Here is a 22,973-nt window from a genome sequence, read left to right as displayed (position 1 = left end):
CTGTCCCTTAGTCAAACCGTTCTCTCTCTTTGCTCCTCTGGTTTCGCTCACTCGGCTAAATCGCTGGCTTTTAAAGCAGACCAAGCAGGCCAGCAGCACGGTTCAATTCCCGTACCAGCCTCCCCGGACAGGCGCCGGAATGTGGCGACGAGGGGCTTTTCACAGTAACTTCGTTGAAGCCTACTCGTGACAATAAGCAATTTTCATTTTCTCGATTTGATGTTTAATTTGCTGCCCTCTTTATTCGCTCTCCTTCTCGGTCCTTTTGGATTTTGATTCGCTGACGTTGTAGTTAGACTAATACCTGGTTGGTTCCTGACGCCTTGTTTCCCCCATCGTGACATAGCAGCTCTCACTTTCAGCAACTTTGCGGGAAAGATGTTCTCGAGCTGAAGGGCACTGGGGCAAGCCTAACTGAAGGCCGGCACTCTTAGCTGGCCTGCTACTGCAACTTCTGGTTTTTAAAAATTATTCAGCTCAGAAGAACCTTCATGTCTCTGCCAGCTCTTCGAAAAAGCTATCCAATCCAAACCCACTCTCCCCCTCTTTCTCCCCATAGTCCTGCAATTTTTCCTCAGCCCTTACCCAGTTCCATTTAAAAGCTGCGGTTGAGTCATATCCCGCCATTCTTACAGGCAGTGAATTCCAGATTTCAACAATCCCATTGTGTAAAACAGAAAATAATTTCCCTCCCTTCGGCCTTGCTTCCTTTGCCACATGTCTTAAATCTATAACCTCTGACCGCTGACCTTTCTACCAGTGGAAACGGTTTTATCCCATCTACTCTGAAAACCCCTGGGAATTGTGAACATCTCACAGTGGTTAGCACTGTTGCCGCACAACACCAGGGACCCGGATTCATTTCCCGCCTTGGGTGAATGTCTGCGTGGACTTTGCACATTCCCCTGTGTCTGTGTGGGTTTACTCCGGATGCTCTAGTTTCCTCCCACAGTTCAAAGATCTGCAGGTTAGGTGGATTGGCCATGATCAATTGCTCCATAGGCTTCAAACGTTAGGTGGGGTTACAGAGTTGCGGGGATAAGGTGGACCTAGGTGGGGTAATCTTTCAGAGGCTCGGTGCAGATTTGATGGGCCAAATGGCCTCCTTCTGCACTAGAGAGATTCTATGAATCTTGCCTTAGCCTTCCCTTCTTCAAGGAGAACAATTCATGCTTCCTTAGTCTGTCCAGATGGCTAAAGTTCTTTACCCTGTTTAATCTCCACAGCACCCTTACTGAGGCTTTCACATGTATGGTGGCCAGAATTGGACACATTAGATGAATTGCCTTAATGGTAGAAGACCAACTGGATTGTCATTTTTTATGGCGGTGTGGCACAATGGTATTGGCACTGGGCTCGCAATTCAGAGACAATACTCTGGAATCCAATGATCACCAGGAAACCATTGTTGATCGCAATGAAAATCCATCCGGTTCACTCATGTTCTTTTGGGCAGGAATTCTACCGTCCTTACCTGGTCTGGCCAACATGTGACTCTACATCCATAGCAATGTGTTGACCCTCTGAAATGGCCTCGCCAAGTTGACTAGTAGCTCTCAGAATTTGGTTGTGTCAGAGAGAGTTCGGCAATTAGATGAACTTTAGGGCAAGTGCACGTTTAAGGGATTCTATCTCACTCTGGCATTGGCAGTTCTGCTCAATATTGTTCCCTGATTTCATAGTATCACTACAGTGTAGACGGAGTGTATTTGGCCCATCAAATCTGTACTGACCCTCTCTGAAAGAGCATCCTACCTGGGCCCATTCCTCTGCCCTATCTTTGTAACTGCAGCTAACCTTTTTGGACACTTATGGGGCAATTTAGCGCGGCCAATCCACCTAACCCGCACATGTTTGGACTGTGGGAGGAAACCGGAGCACCTGGAGGAAACCCACACAGACACGGGGAGAACGTGCAAACCCCATACAGACAGTTACCCGAGGCCGGAATTGAACCCGGACACCTGCGAGGCAGCAGTGTTAACCCCTGTGCCACCGCACCTCAGTTACAAGTAATAAACTGAGTTAAAAATAACACTTTTGTTCCCACTTCTGCCGCTCAACCTGTTTCTCTGCTATGTATCTATAACGTTTCTCTTGGAATTCATATCAATACTTCTACTATTACTCATGTGTTCCTCAGAATCCCAGGCTATATGCAAAGTAGTTGCCCTTTGGTAGATTTTCTCATTGTGCCAAACACTGTCATCAAATATCATTCTGCCTCCGTAACAAATCATGCCATGTGAAAAGTTTGTGGAAATGTTAAAACGTTTATAATCACAGATCCCAACGTGAATGATTCCATTGAATAATAATAACTTGCAGTTAACTGGCACCTTTTATTATCAGGAGATGTTCCAAGGTCTTTCAGGGACAAGTAATTAGACACAAATGAACACTGGGCCAATGAGGGAGACACCTGAAAGATGACCAGAAACTTGGTCAAAGAGGTGAGCTTTAACAAGGGTCTTAAATGTGGAGATGAAGAGGGGGAAGATTTTAGGGAGAGAATTCCTGAACTTCGGATCAGCCAAAAGAAGGCACGGGGAGCCAAAGGAAGGCAGAAAGCAGGAATGTGTGAGAGGCTGGAATTCGAGGGATTGAACATCTGGCAGGACTGGAGGAGATTGAATTGATGATGAGAGGAGAGGTTGTAACGTGATTTCAACACAGTAGAGAGGTACGATATGGCTGCAACCTGTGATCTCTCCATGCAGTTAGTTCCTGTTTGTAGCCACGCGACTTGAGAAAAGTGACGAGCAACATTCAGTTGGAAACCGCTGACATTGGACCTCATACAACAGTCTGTATGGGGACAACCGAAGGCTATTGGCCCACTTGAACTTATTCCTTAAGTTATTCCTCCACTTGCCCTGGAGCCCAAGATTGAAAAATGGATACAGCCTATCAGCATTTTTACAAATAAGGAAAGATTTAACGCCCACAAAGGCTGTCCAAATAGCCCACCATAGCAAGCTGAGGAAGCAAAGCAGAGGGGTTGTTCATGGGGAAAGTGATGTTCTTTAGAGAAGAAGTCCTCCAATGTATCAGACAAAAGGAGAAAGCACAGTGAAGCAAAAACCACAAGATGATGAAAAAGCGGGCAACCGCCATCTTGAGATGCTCTCGATGCAGTGGGGAACCTCTGTACTAGTGGGAAGAATGTGGGGTAACTGAGAAGCAAAACTACAGGTGGTTTGGACATTTTACAATGGCCTACAGATCCAAAATTTTTGGAGCTCATAGGAAGGAAGAAGTTAAAGAAAATAGTAAAATCCAAGAATAGGGCGAGCCACAGAAAAAACAAATAACATTGTTCGGAGAACTCAACAAAATAGAAAGTAATTATTGGAGCATTAAATTAGAAATTGATGGCCACTCCACAGAATTCAAGTTGTATACTGGTGCAGATGTTTCAGTTTTATCTGACTCAATTGTAACTAATTTTATCACCCATTTGGTCAATATTCCATTCAAAATCGCTTCTACACCCAAGATATTCCAAAAAACAAAGCCTCAGACCCTGGAAGGCTTGATAGGAGTAATATGCCATATGAACGACATTCTCGTACATGGTTCATTAAGAGAAGAACATGACTGTTGAACGACAGTCGTCCCAGAAGTCCCCAGAAGCAGATTTGAATTTAAATGACAAATGTGAATTTGTAAAACCTGTGATAAAATTCTTCAGCCACGTTGTGCAAATGTCAGGAACCAGAGCCCACCCAAAGAAAACCAAGATCTTGAGAGAGTCCCCACAACTTAAAACATCACAGAATGGCAAAGATGCCTAGGAATGGTCAACCAAGTAGACAAGTTCCCAACAAACCTTGTGTGGTGAATGTAATATATGAATGTATATATACTAATTCACACTGTTATTGTAAGCGCAGTAGCGCCATCCTACCACTAGGGGGAGTAGTGCTGGGAGCACTTAGGAACTTGTACTGGGCTCCACCCTTGGTTCCGCCCACGACTCCTCCCCCTAGTGCAGCTGTATAAGTATCCGTGTCCAGAGTCAGCCTGGGTCACTACGAGTTCATCGACAGGTAACAGGCTGGCTCTGAAGTAAGTCGATTAAAGCCTAGATTCACATCGGAAACACGTGTCTGGTGAATTGATGGTTCCATCACCTTGCAGAAGTCAATGAACCGTTACAACATCTGTTGAGACAAGGCCAACAGTTGTGCTCGAATGGAGACCAGCAAAATGATTTGGACGGCTCGTAAATCTAATCTTACCCAGAAATGCACCAATGCACTACAGATCCAAAGTTGCCAACAATTGTGGCAGTGGGAACATCATCGACAGGCTTGGGCACACTGCCGTTTCAGGTTCGAAAAAAATAGACAAAGACCAGGAAGAACTTGCATTTTGTTCAGGAAGTGGAAATATCTACTTTGTTCATTTAAGTAAACACTTACCAGCGACTGAGAAGAGATGACAAGAAATAAAGCAAGCAAAGCAGCAGGATGATTAGTGTGGTCTGAGTATTCTGCTAGCAATCCAGGATTTGGCTAAGGGAAAGCACTTCAGCTCTTCAGAAAATCCATCACTTTGGAATATCAATATATTGGCTTGACAATAAACAAATCCAATATCAAAATGCAGAGCAAGAGCCCACCAGTCAGTCCGGTGGCCAGGCAGAGGTCATTCCATTGACGGGTTAATCACAGGTTGCTTTAGGTGTGCAGTGAATAGCAGACATCAGTGTGAACCATAGATATCCTCCACTTGTCATTCAAGGCAGCACCTCGGAGTGGATGTCTTTGAGGTTAAGGACAAAGTTTTGATCATCAGTTGCGTACCAATGCAGTTGGTTTGTCGTGAGAAGACTGCACAGCACCACAGCATCGGCAGCCATTACATCACTCAGAAGAATCGTCGCAACACATCGTATCCCGTACGTAGTGGCGTCAGATGACAGACCTCAGACTGTTAATGAGCTATTCTAAAATGTATGCTCAGAAAATTCCAGGATCCTCCTGTTTCTGCAGGTTGACTAACTCTCCGAGTATTCTGGCCACTGAGAGTAAGCCGACTAACATAACGCCACCACGACAGGCGCTTCCTCAACACTTGTGGTCCAATGGCAAGATTATAGGCTGGATTCTCTGTCCCGCCGCGCCTGATTTCTGGTTCAGCACGCCGTCGGGATGCTCCGTTTCGCCGGCTGGTCAATGGGGTTTCCCATTGTGGGGCAGCCCCACACCGCCGGGAAACCCCGGAGCTCATGGCAAAATGGTGCATCCCGACGGCGGAGATTCAAGCCAATGGTTTGGATCAAGACCCTTCAGAAGGGGCATCAATATCCTGTGCGCAAGGTTTGCTAGTGCTGTTCGGAAGGGTTTAAACGAGTGTGGCAGGGGGGTGGGAACCGGACTAGCAGGCCAGTAAGTGTAGAGACTGGAGAAAAAAAGTGAGACTGAGATAAACATAGCGCAGAGTAAGAGCAGGCAGAGGGAATTCGAAGGAGGGCCGAAGGGCCTGTTCGTGTGTTGTACTTTTCTTCGTTCTTTGTTTTGTTCATTGCAACGGAGTTTCTGAGCCAGGGTTCCTGGTCAAGCCGTGCCTTTGTTTTAAAACTCCCATCTTGTTTTCAAATCCGTCCATGACTTCATGCAAACCCCCCTTAGCTCTGTAATTGCTTCACAGCTCCAGGGTCCCAGGTTCACTTCCCGGCTTGGTCACTGTCTGTGCGGAGTCTGCACGCTCTCCCAAGTGTCTGCGTGGGTTTCCTCCGGGTGCTCCGGTTTCCTCCCACAAGTCCAAAGATGTGCGGGTTAGGTGGATTGGCCATGCTAAATTGCCCTTAAGTGTCCAAAAGGTCAGGTGGGGTTACGGAGTTACATGGAGGGTGCTCTTTCTAAGGGCCGGTGCAGACTCGATGGGCTGAATGGCCGCCTTCTGCATTGTAAATGCAATGATTCTATAAACTCCTTGAGATATCTGCACTCCTGATATTTGAGTATCCCTGAGTTCGTGTCGCGTCTTTTCGTCCGACGTCACTTCGTCCAACGACACTTCGTCCACGTCTTTTGGTCCAACGTCTTTTTGTCCGCACGTCTTTTGGTCCTACGTCTTTTTGTCCGATGATTTTTTTCGTCAAAGACTTTTTGTAACTTGTTACGTCTTTTTGTCCGATGATTTTTTTTGTCAAAGACTTTTTGTAACTTGTCCAATTGTAACAATTGTCCAATTGTTGTCCAATTGCAAGTAGAAATCAAGGTATAATATCTTCACTAATGTACATAGCAAGGTATAATAGGATTTTTAGGTAATATAAAGGATTTTTATTACCGGTCTCTTTCCTTTAACGAGCCTCGTTAAAGGATAGTTATTATCGTTCTCTTTCCTTTAACGAGCCTCGTTAAAGGATAGTTATTATCGTTCTCTTTCCTTTAACGAGCCTCGGGCACCGATCGCGGGCCCATGGCACCCTTGGCACGGCCGTGGTACTGCCGTGCCAATCGGTGCCATGGTTATAAAAAGCGAGAGTTTACGGCCGTTTTTACGAACGGCCAGACCAGGTGTGTTTGCCGTTCGTAAAAACAGCCGTAAAGGGCTGGGAACTCGGCCCATCCATCAGCTGTGAATCGCTGCCGGCCGTAAAAAAACGGCGGCAGCGATTCGTGTCGGGACTTGGGCGTGGGGGGGGGGGGGGGGAGAATAGCGGGAGGGCGTCGGAACAGCGTGGCCGTAAAATTTTACGAGCCACGCGATTCTCCGCACCGTCGGGAGTGTGGAGAATCTCGCCCAAGAATTACCGGCTGAGGGGTTTCATTCTGCGATAAAGCGTTCGGCGAGTGGAGCTCATTTGAATATTTGAGGTTAATCAAAACTCTGAAGGAAGAGGAAGGGTTCATAATAGGCAAAAAGGCTCAAATTCTTCGGGGAGATCAGTCGACTTCATGTACGCGATATAAAAAAATAACTGAACGCCTCAAAAGATTGGTCACTGAATATGATTCAACAACAAAAATTGATTTTTTGAGGAATGTTGCATATAATTTGCATCAATTTTAAGTGGTATCTTATCTAAGTGATATGATATCTTTCGGGAATTTTAAGTAATTAGTAAACTTTTAGATTTTTAAAATACATTTTTCAACTGTATTTTACTTGCATTTTATCAATAAAATTCTCATAATAAATTATTAGTTCTGTGAATCTATAATTGAAGATATTATCCCTGGTTTTCTTCGGAGTTTATTTGTAATTGGACAAAAAGACGTTGGACCAAAAGACGTGGACGAAGTGATGTTGGACGAAGTGACGTCGGACGAAAAGACAAAGCACCCCTTGAGTTTAATCGGTCTGTGAAAGGCGAACGTGCTTTCCAATGGGAAGACTCCAAACTGTGGGATTTGCTTCCTAAACCTCTGTACTTTCCTTTCTGCTTCCAAGGTTGCTCTTTAAAACCTGCCTACCTTTGGTGAAAATTTCATCCATCTGCCCCGATATCACCCAAGTGGCTTTTGGTGTCAAATGTTGCTTTACAATGCTCCTGTGAAGTGCCTGGGGATGTTTTATTATGTAAAAAGCATTAGATAAACATAGGATTTTGTTGCTGTTCTTGTTGTATTTTCTCTTTTCAAATGCTGGCAGACAGCTGTGCAAACGCGCTTAATGTTTTAATTGCAGACTTCTGACATGGTTTTTTCTCTCTCTGGTCTCTGTGAGCACACCTTGTGAATTCCCATGGCAGCTTCCCCATTGTGTTCGATATCCAAAGAATCATCTTCAGGAAGTTAGTGGGGTTTTCTGCTTTGGAATAAAAGTTGTAACCCCTCTCGCCTCTCTCTCTCTCTCTCTATTCCATTCCGCATTCCATCAGTCCCAGTGTTTGCACAACCATAACATGACATATTACCTCAATGAGTCTCTGTATACACAGACGCATTAAAGTTCGTTAGTTGTCACAAAATTTAAAAAAAAACTTCATGTGACTTGGCTTTGGACATCTTGTTGAGTTTGGAGCTTTCAGTTTGTGAGTGAAGTAAACGGGGACTCCCAAATGATCCCCCAACAACTCGGGCAGAACCATCGGTTAACAGGCTTGACAGAGGACCAGCTGAGTATTGAGTTAGAAAGTGGGTGGATGGCAAGAAGTCAGTTCAAAAGGCAAAGAAATGAAGGATAGCATTGTGGAATGCAATCCCCACTCCAAATCCTCTAATTCCGATGGAATTTGCTTCATTCAGTCGGCAGAATCCAGTGATTATGGTGGATAGCTGCCCGTTTGGATGCCAGGGGCAAAACCAAAACTTTTCTGTCTTGATGGAAAGGTGCTGCGGTGATATAACCACTGTAGTTATGTATACTTGCAGTAGGAGGATGTCTGCCTGTACCTGTAATACAGGTTCCTCCGGTAAGCCCCTGCCGGCTAGCTCCGCCCATAGGGAGCTTGTGTATAAATATGCGTGTGAGTCACTCAAACCTTAGTCTACAGTTGCAGATGGAGGAATAGCATCGCACAGCAATAAAGCCTCGATTGTACTAGTCTCTCGTCTTTGAGTATAATTGTTAGCGCTACAGGTGCGCAGAATCATAAAATGCAACCTTCTCAAAGGATGGTTGAAAAATCGAGAAGCTGATTCCAAAAGAGCAGAATTTGATTCATGCGGTGGAATATTATCACTTCGATCTCTGCAAAAATACATGGACCATTGTAGGTTGGAATGGACTTAATTCATTAACCATTTTAAAATGGAGCAGTGGGCGGAATTTTCCAAAGAAAATGGCAAAGTGTCAGGTTCTGTCTGAAAACCGACGTGTTTCTCTCCAGAAACACAGCCAGGTATTCTGACCAGATCTTCTGATACCCTGTCCGTAAAAAACAAAATCGGAGCTCTGGTTTGTGCCTCCACTCTCGTGGGGCGGGGTCTGTTTGAGCCAGCCAGCCCAGCGACGCAGAGATCGGGGCGCCACCTTTAAAGGATGCCCCAATCTGTGAGAAAAATAATCTCCCGCCTACCCCCTGCCACCATGGCCATGGAGGACCCCCCCCCCTCCACAAGCTTTGAGGGGACTCACACACCCCCCCCAACCACAGAAGTGCCCCCTTCTCCGCCACTCGCCTCGTGCATTTGTTTGTGTGCATCCCCCTCTGCCCACCACACATAAAGGGAAGACTCCCTTCCCCCAGTGGAGAAGGATTGCCCTCGTGGCAGTGCCCATCTCAGTGCCCCAGCACTGCACCCTGTTACTTTTCCCTGATTCTATTCCCGGCACTACCAGTGTTCCAGGGGCCTCAAGTCCTGGGCCTTCAGACATCTCCGCACCCCCGGCGTGATCATCATGCTGGTATAGCAAACTGGCTGAACAGCTGGCTTATAATGCAGAACAAGGCCAGCAACGCGGATTCAATTCCTGCACTGGCCTCCCCGAACAGGCGGCGGAATGTGGCGACTAGGGGCTTTTCACTGTAACTTCATTGAAGCCTACTCGTGACAATAAGCTATTATTATTATTATTTTACTTTTCAAATATCAGCACTGATTCGCATCCCCGTGCTGAGCTTGCCACGGTGCTGAATGCTATGGTGTAAAACCTTTTAGTTATGTTTGAATGCGTGTAACTTTGTGGAAATCAAGGGCATGAACCAGATCACGTCGCCAGGAGGGAAGATCTCAAATCGAGCTCACGCTGGCGCAATTCCAGTTATGGCCCTTTCGGGAGATTTAACGGACACTGCGGGATGGGCGCTCACGGCTAACAGACCCCCCCCCCCAAAAAAAAGCATGACCCGTTTTGGGTGCATTTAGCGGGCTGTTTCAAAAGTCCGACCAGAGCGGGAGCCACCAAATGTGCGACTTACTCCTTGATAGCCGCCACCGGAAGTCCACTCTTTCCCTCTTGCTGAGTGATATTTTAACGGGCAGCATGACTTGGGCATTGGTCAAATTTATTATTGAGGTTCCAAATTTTCATTTTAAAAAAAATAAATATTTATTTCGGTGCTCATCATTGTGAGGGATGCCAGTGCTGAATGTTGAACATTTTCGGCCATCGTCTGCATTGGCGGCTGCCAAGCCAGGTACGGTTTACAGTAAAACACCCAACAGTGAACCCTTAGCCAACCACTTCCTGCTGGGCCAACCCCTCCACCCTTGCTCACACGGCCGCAACTCTGGTAGCATTTCAAACTTCCTTTTTTGCACTGCACATTAGCAGGGAAGAATTTGCTCTGTGGTTTTCCTTTTGCCAATGGACGCATGATATTTCTCTTGTCAGCTACTGCAAAGGAAGCAGCCTTAAGTTGCATCACAAGCTTGTGGGTTGACGTCCCCATAGCGGAGACCTGAGCACACAATCAGGGCTGACAGTCCAGCACAGGTGTGCTGCGCCTCCCGGAGTTGCTGCATCTTTCAGATGAGATGCTGAACTGATGACTGGTTCTTCTCTGGAGAGCTTTCCCTTTCCCACGTGGCCTTTTCTACGCAAGAAGCTATACCTTCCAACGCCACTAGTTTCACATCTACACAGCCCACATGTCCCTGAGTACCATTGGCCATCTCTCTGCGTTACTACGCACAAGCTGTTTCTTCGCATTGGCTTCTCTTTTAGTCTCTCATTCCTGACAATTGAGTGCACTGTGCAACTTCCTTCCCACCTTACAACAGCGACTGTACTTCAAGAGCACTTCCCTCATTGCTTTGAAATGCGTTACATTAAATGCAATACTTTTTTCTTCTCATGAACATGGTGGCGTGCAGTAGAGACTAATTGTGCCCTGTTTGGGAGCTTAAAGGGAAGATCAAACATAGAACATTGAACAGTGCAGCACAGTACAGGCCCTTCAGCCCACAATGTTGTGCCGACCATTTATCCTAATCCAAGATCAACCTAACCTACACCCCTTCAATTTACTGCTGTCCATGTGCCTGTCTAAGAATCGTTTAAAATCCCTAATGACTCCTGACTGCACCACCTCTGCTGACAGTGCATTCCACATACCCACCACTCTGTGTGTAAAGAGAGTGCCTCTGACATCTGCCCTCTACCTTCCTCCAATCACCTTAAAATTATGCCCCCTTGTGAGGCCATTTCCACCCTGGGGAAAGGTCTCTGGCTATCCACTCTATCCATGCCTCTCATCACTTTGTACACCTCATCAAGTCACCTCTCTGCCTTCTTCGCTCCAGTGAGAAATGCCCAGTTTGAATTGTATTGTTTGGTTTGTCAGATTGAGACCTGCCTCAAACAGAATGAGATCTATTATATCTCGGTGGGCCTTCGGGCCTCTCTGGTTTTGCTGTTGGAGGTTTCCCCGGACAGCCCGCGCGCGCTACTCCAGGAATTGCTGGAAGCCAGCCCGACAGCAAAGCTGTGTGTCAGCGTGTTTGTCGAGTGTTTAAATCAGCACTTGCAGGGGGAAAGAGTGTGATCGGAGGTCAGCACCAAAGAGGCTACTCAAGGTCACGGCCCACAGGCCTGCTGTCAGACATCTTGTCACCTGACCCAAAATGGGGACGCGGCAGTGCAGTGGTGTCACCAGGATGAATCCAGAGACGCAGGGGACCTGGATTTGAATCTCTCCACAGCAGATGGAGTAATTTGAGTTCAATAAATATTTGGAATTAAAAGTCTTAATGAGCATCCATGCAACCATTGTCCATTGTTGTAAAAACCCACCTGGTACACTCAAGTCCTTCTGCCGTCCTTACCTGTTCTGGCCTACATATGACTCCAAATCCACAGAAACGTGGTTAATTCTTAAATGCCACTCAGTTCAAGGGCAATTAGGGATGGGCAATAAATTCTGGCCCAGCCAGAGGCGCCCACATCATGTGACTGAATATTGAAGTAAACTTACCCGAGGCCGAACATCAAGTGGGGCATAAGCTCAAAATAACCTCCATTAAGAAGGCATACAGCATGCTTGCCTTCATCGGACAGGGTATTGAGCACAAGAATCGGCAGGTCATGTTACAGTTGTATAGGACTTTGGTTAGGCCACATTTGGAATACTGCGTGCATTTCTGGTCGCCACATTCCCAGAAGGATGTGGATGCTTGAGAGAGGGTGCAGAGGAGGTTCACCAGGATGTTGCCTGGTACGGAGGGTGCTAGCTATGAAGAAAGGTTGAGTAGATTAGGATTGTTTTCGTTGGAAAGACGGAGGTTGAGGGGGGACCTGATTGAGGTCTACAAATGCAGACTTCATCAGCAAATGTGTAGACGACCACGTGCCAAAGAAAGTAGTACGTACATTCCCCAAACGGAAACCATGGCTTATCGGGAGATTGACTCCCTACTGAAGGACAGGTCTGAGGCGTTCAAGTCAGACGACCCTGACTAATACACAAAATCCAGATACGACGTCTGCAAAGTCATCCGGGATGCCAAGAGGCAATAATCAGACCAAGCTAGAGTCACAGACTAGCGTTACAGACTTTTGTTGGTAGAGAACCTAGTGGAGTGGTGTGACGACAACAATCTGTCGCTCAACATCAGCAAAACTAAAGAGCTGGTCATTGATTTCAGGAAGCAAAGTACTGTACACACCTCCATCAACATCAACGGGGCCGAGGTGGAGAAGGTTGACAGCTTCAAATTCCTAGGTGTGCACATCACCGAAAATATGCCCTGGTCCACCCACGTCGACACTATGACCAAGAAAGCGCAACAGAGCCTATACTTCCTCAGGAAACTAAGGAAACTCGGCATGTCCACACTGACTCTGACCAACCTTTACAGGTGCACTATAGAAAACTTCCTGGGCGGGATTCTCCGATCTTGAGAATCCTGCGACGCCGCTCCGACGTCGGCCTGCCGATTCCCCGTCTGGAGAATCGCCGCCAATGGTGCTGGTGTGGCGCCGGTTGGGGGCCACTAAACATGGCCCAGCCCCTGGCGATTCTCCTTGCGCGATGGGCCAAGAACTCGCTGAGTTCGGCCGAGTCCTGCTGGCGCCGTTCTCGTGTGGTCCTACCTGGCGGGACCTCGCCTATCTGCCTGCAGGACGCGGTCTGGTGGGGGGGGGGGGGGGGGCATCCGACTCCGGGGGGGGGCCTCCACGGTAGCCTGGCCCGCGGGGGGGGGGGGGGGTCTCCACGGCAGCCTGGCCCGCGATCGGTGCCTACCGACTGCAGGGTGGGCTTATCCCGGTGGGGGCCTATGTTCCTCCGTGCCGGCCCCAACGCAACATGGCGGAGACCTACAGGGGCCCGGCGCAGAGGAACATAGTGCGGCGTGGATGATGGCAACCCATGCACATGCGCAAACCCACGCCGGCCGGGCACGCATGCGCAAACTCGCACCGGCCATGCTCGTCTCCGTATCGGCAGCTGGAGCAGCATGAGGCTCTCTAGTGCCGTGCTGGCCTCCTGTGCATCATAGGGGCCAGATGACACCGTCGTAAAACGCTCCGGCATAGCGGCTGCGGACTGAGTCCGCAGCTGGCCTGGTCGGGGGCGGCGGATCGGAGACCGGGAGTCCCTTATAGACGGCTGGGGATTAAATTGGCGTGGTTTCAGGCTCGGGCGCGCGGCTGATTGGTGGGGGATGGGGGGGTCTCATTTTTCTGTCTGGCTCCGTGGTCCGAATCTGCCCATGGAGCACGGTGTGGCTGCGGGAGGGCGCCACCTTGCGCATGCGTGGACTCTGAACCTGATTGCGGGGGCCCTTACCACAACTAAAGCTGCGAGATTCACTCCGGGTCCCTGCTAGCCCCCTGCAGGGATGAGAATGCGTTCAACTTTTAGGTCGGAATTTCTGGAGTAAAACTCCACCGTTTTCACGCCAGAGTGGGGGACATAGTTTCATTTTGGGAGAATCCAGCCCGATGTATTTACATTGTGGGCGGGATTCTCCGCTCCCGGGAAAAATCGGGAAGGCCGCTCCTCTCACCGTATTCACGGGGGGCTAAGAGCGGCGCTCTGTTATTCTCGGTGGCCGGGCCAAGCCGGTAATCGAACCTGGGACCCTGGAGGTGTGAAGCAATTGTGCTAACCACTATGCTACCGTGCTGCCCAGGTGGCTGCCCATTGTAAGCAATACAACCACCTGGAGAATAAATTAACAGGTTTTCAGGTAAACTTCAGGTAGCACAAGTGGATAGCACTGTGGCTTCACAGTGGCAGGATCCCAGGTTTGATTCCCCGCTGGGTCACTGCTTGTGCGGAGTCTGTACGTTCTCCCCGTGTCTGCGTGGGTTTCCTCCAGGTGCTCCGGTTTCTTCCCACAGTCCAAAGACGTGCAGGTTAGGTGGATTGCCCATGATAAATTGCCCTTAGTGACCAAAAAGGTTAGATGGGGTTATTGGGTTACGGGGATAGGGTGGAAGTGTGGGTTTAAGTGGGTCGGTGCAGACCCAATGGGCCGAATGGTCTCCTTCTGCACTGTATGTTCTATGTTCCATGTAAACGAGATGCCACAGATGTGCACAATCGGCATGTAAAATGAAATGAAATGAAAATCGCTTATTGTCACGAGTAGGCTTCAATAAAGTTACTGTGAAAAGCCCCTAGTCGCCACATTCCGGCGCCTGTCCGGGGAGGCTGCTACAGGAATCGAACCGTGCTGCTGGCCTGCTTGGTCTGCTTTAAAAGCCAGCGATTTAGCTCTGTGAGCTAAACCAGCCCCTGTGTCGCTCTTGCTCACGATCGTGTATTACGTAGCTGAGACAAATACATGATGTGGAGATGCCGGCGTTGGACTGGGGTGAGCACAGTAAGAAGTCTTACAACACCAGGTTAAAGTCCAACAGGTTTGTTTCAAACACGAGCTTTCGGAGCACGGCTCCTTCTTCAGGTGAATGGAAAGGCTTGTTCCAGAAATGTTTATATAGACACAGTCAGAGATGCCCCGGAATGCGAGCACCTGCAGGCAATCAAATCATCAAAGATGCAGAGAGAGAGGTAACTCCAGGTTAAAGAGGTGTGAATTGTCCCAAGCCAGTTCAGTCGGTAGGCCTCTGCAAGTCCAGGCTTGTTGGTGGGGGCCGAATGTAATGCGACATGAATCCCAGATCCCGGTTGAGTCCGCATTCATGCGTGCGGAACTTAGCTATAAGTTTTTGCTCAGCAATTTTGCGTTGTCGCGTCTCCTGAAGGCCTCCTTGTAGAATGCTGACCCGGAGATCAGAGGCTGAATGTCCTTGACTGCTGAAGTGTTCCCCAACTGGAAGGGAACAGTCCTGCCTGTTGATAGTCGCACGATGCCCGTTTATTCGTTGTCGCAGTGTCTGCATGGTCTCGCCAATGTACCACGCTTCGGGACATCCTTTCCTGCAGCGTATGAGGTAGACTACATTGGTCGAGTCGCACGAGTATGCGCCGCGTACCTGGTGGGTGGTGTTTCCACGTGTAATGGTGGTGTCCATGTCGATGATCTGGCATGTCTTGCAGAGATTACCCTGGCAGGGTTTTGTGGTGTTGTGGTTGCTGTTCTGAAGGCTGGGTAATTTGCTGCAAACAATGGTTTGTTTGAGGTTGCGCGGTTGTTTGAAGGCCAGTAGTGGGGGTGTGGGGATGACCTTGGCAAGATGTCCATCCTCGCTGATGATGTGTTGGAGGCTGCGAAGAAGATGTCGTAGTTTCTCCGCCCCAGGAAAGTACTGGACGACGAAGGGTACTCTGTCAGTGGTGTCCCGTGTTTGTCTTCTGAGGAGGTCGGTGCGGTTTTTTGCTGTGGCGCGGTGGAACTGTCGATCAATGAGTCGAGCGCCATATCCCGTTCGTACGAGGGCATCTTTCAGCATCTGTAGGTGTCTGTTGCGCTCCTCCTTGTCTGAGCAGATCCTGTGTATACGGAGGGCTTGTCCATAGGGGATGGCTTCTTTAATGTGTTTCGGGTGAAAGCTGGAGAAGTGGAGCATCGTGAGATTATCTGTGGGCTTGCGGTAAAGCGAGGTGCTGAGGTGACCGTCCTTGATGGAGACGAGTGTGTCCAAGAATGGAACTGAATTTGGAGAATAGTCCATGGTGAGTTTGATGGTGGGATGGAACTTATTGATGTCATCGTGTAGTCGTTTCAGTGATGTCTCGCCGTGGGTCCAAAGGAAAAAAATGTCATCGATGTATCTGGTGTATAGCATCGGTTGAAAGTCCTGTGTGGTGAGGAAGTCCTGTTCAAACTTGTGCATGAAGATGTTGGCATATTGAGGTGCAAATTTGGTCCCCATGGCTGTTCCGTGCGTCTGGATGAAGAATTTGTTGTCGAAGGTGAAGACGTTGTGGTCTAGAATGAAACGGATGAGTTGCAGAATTGCGTCTGGAGATTGGCAGTTGTCGGTGTTGAGGACTGAGGCTGTTGCAGCAATGCCGTCGTCATGGGGGATGCTGGTGTAGAGTGCCGAGACATCCATTGTGACGAGGAATGTTCCTGGTTCAACTGGTCCATGGGTGCTGAGTTTCTGTAGGAAGTCCGTCGTGTCGCGACAGAAGCTGGGTGTACCTTGTACGATGGGTTTCAAGATGCCCTCGATGTGGCCAGAGAGGTTCTCACACAGGGTCCCATTGCCTGAAACGATAGGACGGCCTGGTGTGTTGGCCTTGTGTATTTTCGGGAGGCAGTAGAGATCTCCAATGCGGGGATTACGTGGGATGAGAGCACGTAGGGTGTTCTGAAGGTCTGGATCTAAGGTCTTGATCAGTCTGCTGAGTTGGCGGATGTGTTCCTTGGTTGGATCTGCGGGTAACTGCCTGTAGTGTTCCTGGTTGTCGAGTTGTCGGTATACTTCTTTGCAGTAGTCTGTTCTGTTCAGTATGACGGTGGCCCCTCCTTTGTCTGCTGGTTTGATGACGATGTTGCGGTTGGTCTTGAGAGTGCGGATGGCGTTGCGTTGTGCTTGGGTGACGTTTGAGGCTGCCTTGTGATTGCGAGTGATGAATCTGGCATTGACACGACTTCTGACGGCTTGAGCATACATGTCGAGTCTAGGGCAGCGGCCTTCCGGAGGGGTCCAATTTGACTCTTTCCTTTTCGGTTGCTGCACTGCAGATCTCGCGGTCTGCTGTTCCGGTTCATTGGTCGTGTCCCTGGGTTCGCTGTCGGCCTCTTGGGGTCTGTGGAAGAATTCCCGGAGCCTCATTCGCCTGATGAATTCCTCCGTATCTGCCGCTCTTTGCAGTAGTCTGTTCTGTTCAGTATGACGGTGGCCCCTCCTTCCTTTGCAGTAGTCTGTTGGACCCCATCAGTCTCGCGGCAGATACGGAGGAATTCATCAGGCGAATGAGGCTCCGGGAATTCTTCCACAGACCCCAAGAGGCCGACAGCGAACCCAGGGACACGACCAATGAACCGGAACAGCAGACCGCGAGATCTGCAGTGCAGCAACCGAAAAGGAAAGAGTCAAATTGGACCCCTCCGGAAGGCCGCTGCCCTAGACTCGACATGTATGCTCAAGCCGTCAGAAGTCGTGTCAATGCCAGATTCATCACTCGCAATCACAAGGCAGCCTCAAACGTCACCCAAGCACAACGCAACGCCATCCGCACTCTCAAGACCAACCGCAACATCGTCATCAAACCAGCAGACAAAGGAGGGGCCACCGTCATACTGAACAGAACAGACTACTGCAAAGAAGTATACCGACAACTCGACAACCAGGAACACTACAGGCAGTTACCCGCAGATCCAACCAAGGAACACATCCGCCAACTCAGCAGACTGATCAAGACCTTAGATCCAGACCTTCAGAACACCCTACGTGCTCTCATCCCACGTAATCCCCGCATTGGAGATCTCTACTGCCTCCCGAAAATACACAAGGCCAACACACCAGGCCGTCCTATCGTTTCAGGCAATGGGACCCTGTGTGAGAACCTCTCTGGCCACATCGAGGGCATCTTGAAACCCATCGTACAAGGTACACCCAGCTTCTGTCGCGACACGACGGACTTCCTACAGAAACTCAGCACCCATGGACCAGTTGAACCAGGAACATTCCTCGTCACAATGGATGTCTCGGCACTCTACACCAGCATCCCCCATGACGACGGCATTGCTGCAACAGCCTCAGTCCTCAACACCGACAACTGCCAATCTCCAGACGCAATTCTGCAACTCATCCGTTTCATTCTAGACCACAACGTCTTCACCTTCGACAACAAATTCTTCATCCAGACGCACGGAACAGCCATGGGGACCAAATTTGCACCTCAATATGCCAACATCTTCATGCACAAGTTTGAACAGGACTTCCTCACCACACAGGACTTTCAACCGATGCTATACACCAGATACATCGATGACATTTTTTTCCTTTGGACCCACGGCGAGACATCACTGAAACGACTACACGATGACATCAATAAGTTCCATCCCACCATCAAACTCACCATGGACTATTCTCCAAATTCAGTTCCATTCTTGGACACACTCGTCTCCATCAAGGACGGTCACCTCAGCACCTCGCTTTACCGCAAGCCCACAGATAATCTCACGATGCTCCACTTCTCCAGCTTTCACCCGAAACACATTAAAGAAGCCATCCCCTATGGACAAGCCCTCCGTATACACAGGATCTGCTCAGACAAGGAGGAGCGCAACAGACACCTACAGATGCTGAAAGATGCCCTCGTACGAACGGGATATGGCGCTCGACTCATTGATCGACAGTTCCACCGCGCCACAGCAAAAAACCGCACCGACCTCCTCAGAAGACAAACACGGGACACCACTGACAGAGTACCCTTCGTCGTCCAGTACTTTCCTGGGGCGGAGAAACTACGACATCTTCTTCGCAGCCTCCAACACATCATCAGCGAGGATGGACATCTTGCCAAGGTCATCCCCACACCCCCACTACTGGCCTTCAAACAACCGCGCAACCTCAAACAAACCATTGTTTGCAGCAAATTACCCAGCCTTCAGAACAGCAACCACAACACCACAAAACCCTGCCAGGGTAATCTCTGCAAGACATGCCAGATCATCGACATGGACACCACCATTACACGTGGAAACACCACCCACCAGGTACGCGGCGCATACTCGTGCGACTCGACCAATGTAGTCTACCTCATACGCTGCAGGAAAGGATGTCCCGAAGCGTGGTACATTGGCGAGACCATGCAGACACTGCGACAACGAATAAACGGGCATCGTGCGACTATCAACAGGCAGGACTGTTCCCTTCCAGTTGGGGAACACTTCAGCAGTCAAGGACATTCAGCCTCTGATCTCCGGGTCAGCATTCTACAAGGAGGCCTTCAGGAGACGCGACAACGCAAAATTGCTGAGCAAAAACTTATAGCTAAGTTCCGCACGCATGAATGCGGACTCAACCGGGATCTGGGATTCATGTCGCATTACATTCGGCCCCCACCAACAAGCCTGGACTTGCAGAGGCCTACCGACTGAACTGGCTTGGGACAATTCACACCTCTTTAACCTGGAGTTACCTCTCTCTCTGCATCTTTGATGATTTGATTGCCTGCAGGTGCTCGCATTCCGGGGCATCTCTGACTGTGTCTATATAAACATTTCTGGAACAAGCCTTTCCATTCACCTGAAGAAGGAGCCGTGCTCCGAAAGCTCGTGTTTGAAACAAACCTGTTGGACTTTAACCTGGTGTTGTAAGACTTCTTACCGAGACAAATACAGTAATTGGAGACGTAGATTGTTCCATCCACCCTTCAGATATTCAGGTATCATCTTGTCTTGTCAGCTCCGGGAACTGTGGATTTGCAATGCATTGCCACAGGCTAACTAGAAGTGCAGAAAAGCATTTTAAACAAAACCTGCTTGCCATTGCTCCCCACCCAAATGTGCTGGCTCACCCATCGTGCAAACACAACAGAATTGATGATGGATTTCAGACAGTCTCTGATATAAACAACTAATTATTTGTGTCTCGTTGGTAACTTGATACATCAACACATCTGTGCTTGGGAGTAACATATATTGCCAGAACCAGATGCATTACACTCTCTGGTTTATCAGGTGCATCACATCACTGAGGCTGGACGAATTCTACCCCTGATTTGGCAAACATCCTTCTAAAGTTATTCACAGGTTTGGTTTCAGGAAAATTCAAACAGAGAGAAGATTCTTCCTCCGACCTTGTTCTTGTTTTGTCCACGTCTCATTGTAATTTAACTCGGGGATCATCTCCAGCTGCTTCTCATATCCGGCCTGCTCCGATCGCAAATCACTTCCTCGCACACTCCATTGGCAGCTAATCTCTCAATCAGGATACCCATCACCCTCCCCTCGACCCACCTCTGCTTATTGGAACTGTCCCCAAATGAATTTGGCTCCATTCATTGCTTCCAGGAATCTCCTAACAAGATCAATCCCTCTCGCATTCCTCAAAGCCCTTCAACTCCAATAATTTTGAACAAACAAGCCAGGAGGTTACAGTAATTCATTCGGAAACACTAGTCGGATCTATGTCGGTGTGTTGTGTCACATTCTGGGGACCACACTTTAGAAAGGTTCCTGGGGAGATACCTGCACTAATGTTAACCTCGACCGGGCGCTTGTCCCCTCCCCAGTCCACACAACAACCTCCTGATCGCAGAAATGTCTCCGGGGCTGGGGCCCATTACCTGGGGGTTTAGATGTTGACCGCTGTGTCCATGGTGTTGCTTTCTGCAGTGTTCAGGACCAGTGTCCAGGCCTCACGGTCTGATTGGGATGTTCGGCATTAACTCCCACATACTACATGGCACGTCCACCCACAGGAATACACTTGGGAGGTATGAGGTGCTCACTTAACTACGATTATCAATTCCTGATTAGCAATAGCCTTTAGCCGTGCGGCCAGAGGCCTCCACGATCAGTGGGAGTTATGAGTTTCTGGGTGGGAAAGACAGGCAGGGACTAGTTTTGCCCCCGGAATGGGTACGCACGATCCAGGGGGACTTATCATAGAATTTATAGTGCAGAAGGAGGCCATGCAGCCCATCGAATCTGCACCGGCCCTTGGAAAGAGCACACCACTTAAGCCCACGCCTCCACCCTAGCCCCGTAACCCCACCCAACCCTTTTGGACACTCAGGGCAATTTATCATGACCAATCCACCTAACCGCTAAGACACCCATTGACCCACCCACCCAGACCAGAGGCGACCTCTCCACCAATGGAGGCCCACTTCATCCCTCCAACAGAGCCCCCCCCCCCTCCCCCCCCCCACTCCGCGAACACTGGGGTAGCAACCCCAGGGCCCCCAGGCTCATTGCCTGAGAGTGAAGATGGCGACTCACCTCCTTGGATCCCCACAGCAACCATTCCGCCAGCCTCATGCTTTTATAAAGGTGTACTAATCGGTGCCCTTGTGACCACTTGCTGGCCAGGCTGTTAGATCACGGGAAGCCATTAGATAGGGGGTCGCTCCCATTAATTCCATAGAGATTGGGCTTAAGTGGTGATTATTGTTTTCACCCGCCATGGCAGGATCCTGATTTTGCCAACGGGAGCGGGCCGGTTACATCGCAAGCCGATCGGCGCCCAGCACGGTTCCCCGGTTTTGGCCTCTCCCACGATCTAATGGTGCGTCACGCTCTCGCCCAAGCCCGACACGGCCGTAAATTCGCACCCATAATCATTAATTCATTGTTCTTTGTGGGACCTTGCTTTGTGCCATTGCCCCGAAGCTGCAACGCAAAGACCACACTTCTAAACAGCTGCAGTTTGCTTAAGATGCGACGTAAATACACGTTCTTTCGGTGTGGCCTCCAGTTTCTCCTCTCTGTAAGAACGATCCTGAGTCTGAAAGGTAAGGAAAATGGAATGCTGGCCTTTATCTCGAAGGAATGGAGCATAAAAAATAGGGAAGTCCTGCTGAAACTATATCAACCACAGCTGGAATACTGTGAACAGCTTTGGTGCCTTGATCTTGGGAAAGATATACTGATATTGGAGGCAATCCAGAGACGGTTCACTAGATTGATCCCGGGCAGGGAGGGATTTTCTTATGAGGAGAGGTTAAGTAGATTGGGGCTCTGCTCATTGGAGTTCAGAAGAGGGAGTGGCAACTTTTATTGAGGTATCTAGGAACCTCATGGGACTTGACAGGGGAGATGCTGAGAGGTTGTTTCTCCTTGTGGGAGAGTCTTGGACCAGAGGGCACAATCTCTGGTCAAGGGGTCACCCATTTAAGACAGAAATGAGGAGGAAATTAGATAGATTTTTAATCAGTCAGAAAATCAAGGGTTTTGTGGGTCAGGTGGGAGAGTGGAGTTATCGCATCAGTCCTGATCTCATTGAGTGATGGTGCAGACTTGATGGGCTAAATGGCCTACTTCTGCTCCTGCGTCTTATGGTCTTCTGGGCCTTCCTTATCCACAGCGGTCCTACAAAAGCACGTTTGCCCTTGTCAGGAGTGATGTTGTTACGGTTGAAGGTCTTTTATTGCAGCTGGGCAGCCCCGCTCTAATAGCATTGCCTGCTTTCCTCTACAGAGTGGATTCCATAATGCTGGTGGAAGAAGGCTTCACCATGGTGAGTGCAGATGCCAGTGACAAAATGCTGAAATATGCGTTAAAAGAGAGATGGAACCGACGGAAAGAAGAGGCATTCGATAAATGGGGTAAATATCGGGTCACAAGAGAAAGCAAAAATGAGAATTCTGTGCAGCTTTAGGAACACACAGTAGGCCATTCAGCCCCTCAAGCTTTTTCTGCTGTTCAGTTAGATCATCTATCATCTTTATGTGAACTGCACGGTAGCACAGTGGTTAGCACTGTGGCTTCACAGCGCCAGGGACCCGGGTTCGATTTTCGGCTTGGGTCACTGTCTGTGCGGACTCTGCACATTCTCACCATGTCTGAGAGGTTTCCTCTGGGTGCTCCGGTTTCCTCCCACAAGTCCCAAAAGACGTACTTGTTAGCTGAATTGGACATTCTGAATTCTCCCTCAGTATACCCGAACAGGCGCCGGAGTGAGGCGACTCGGGGCTTTTCATAGTAACTTCATTGCGGTGTTAATTTAAGCCTACTAGTGACATGAATAAAGATTATTATGAACTTGCATCTACCCTACTTGGTTCTGTAACCTTTGGCACCTTCACCAACCCA

General features: G+C 49.0%; 1 protein-coding gene across 1 annotated transcript in view; it reads left to right on the top strand.

Annotated features, from left to right (window-relative positions):
• Window positions 1-22,973, top strand: part of gnmt (glycine N-methyltransferase) — a 70,877-nt gene that overhangs the window by 4,809 nt on the left and 43,095 nt on the right. The window contains exon 2 of the mRNA XM_038799034.1: window positions 22,359-22,486. Within this exon, the coding sequence (XP_038654962.1) occupies window positions 22,359-22,486 (128 nt within the window). The remainder of the gene's footprint in view (window positions 1-22,358; window positions 22,487-22,973) is intronic.

This window comes from Scyliorhinus canicula, chromosome 6, assembly GCF_902713615.1.
Source record: "Scyliorhinus canicula chromosome 6, sScyCan1.1, whole genome shotgun sequence".
Classification (NCBI taxonomy): domain Eukaryota; kingdom Metazoa; phylum Chordata; class Chondrichthyes; order Carcharhiniformes; family Scyliorhinidae; genus Scyliorhinus; species Scyliorhinus canicula.
The sequence above is the reverse complement of the archived record's forward strand: the minus strand, read 5'-3'. Positions and strand labels throughout refer to the sequence as shown.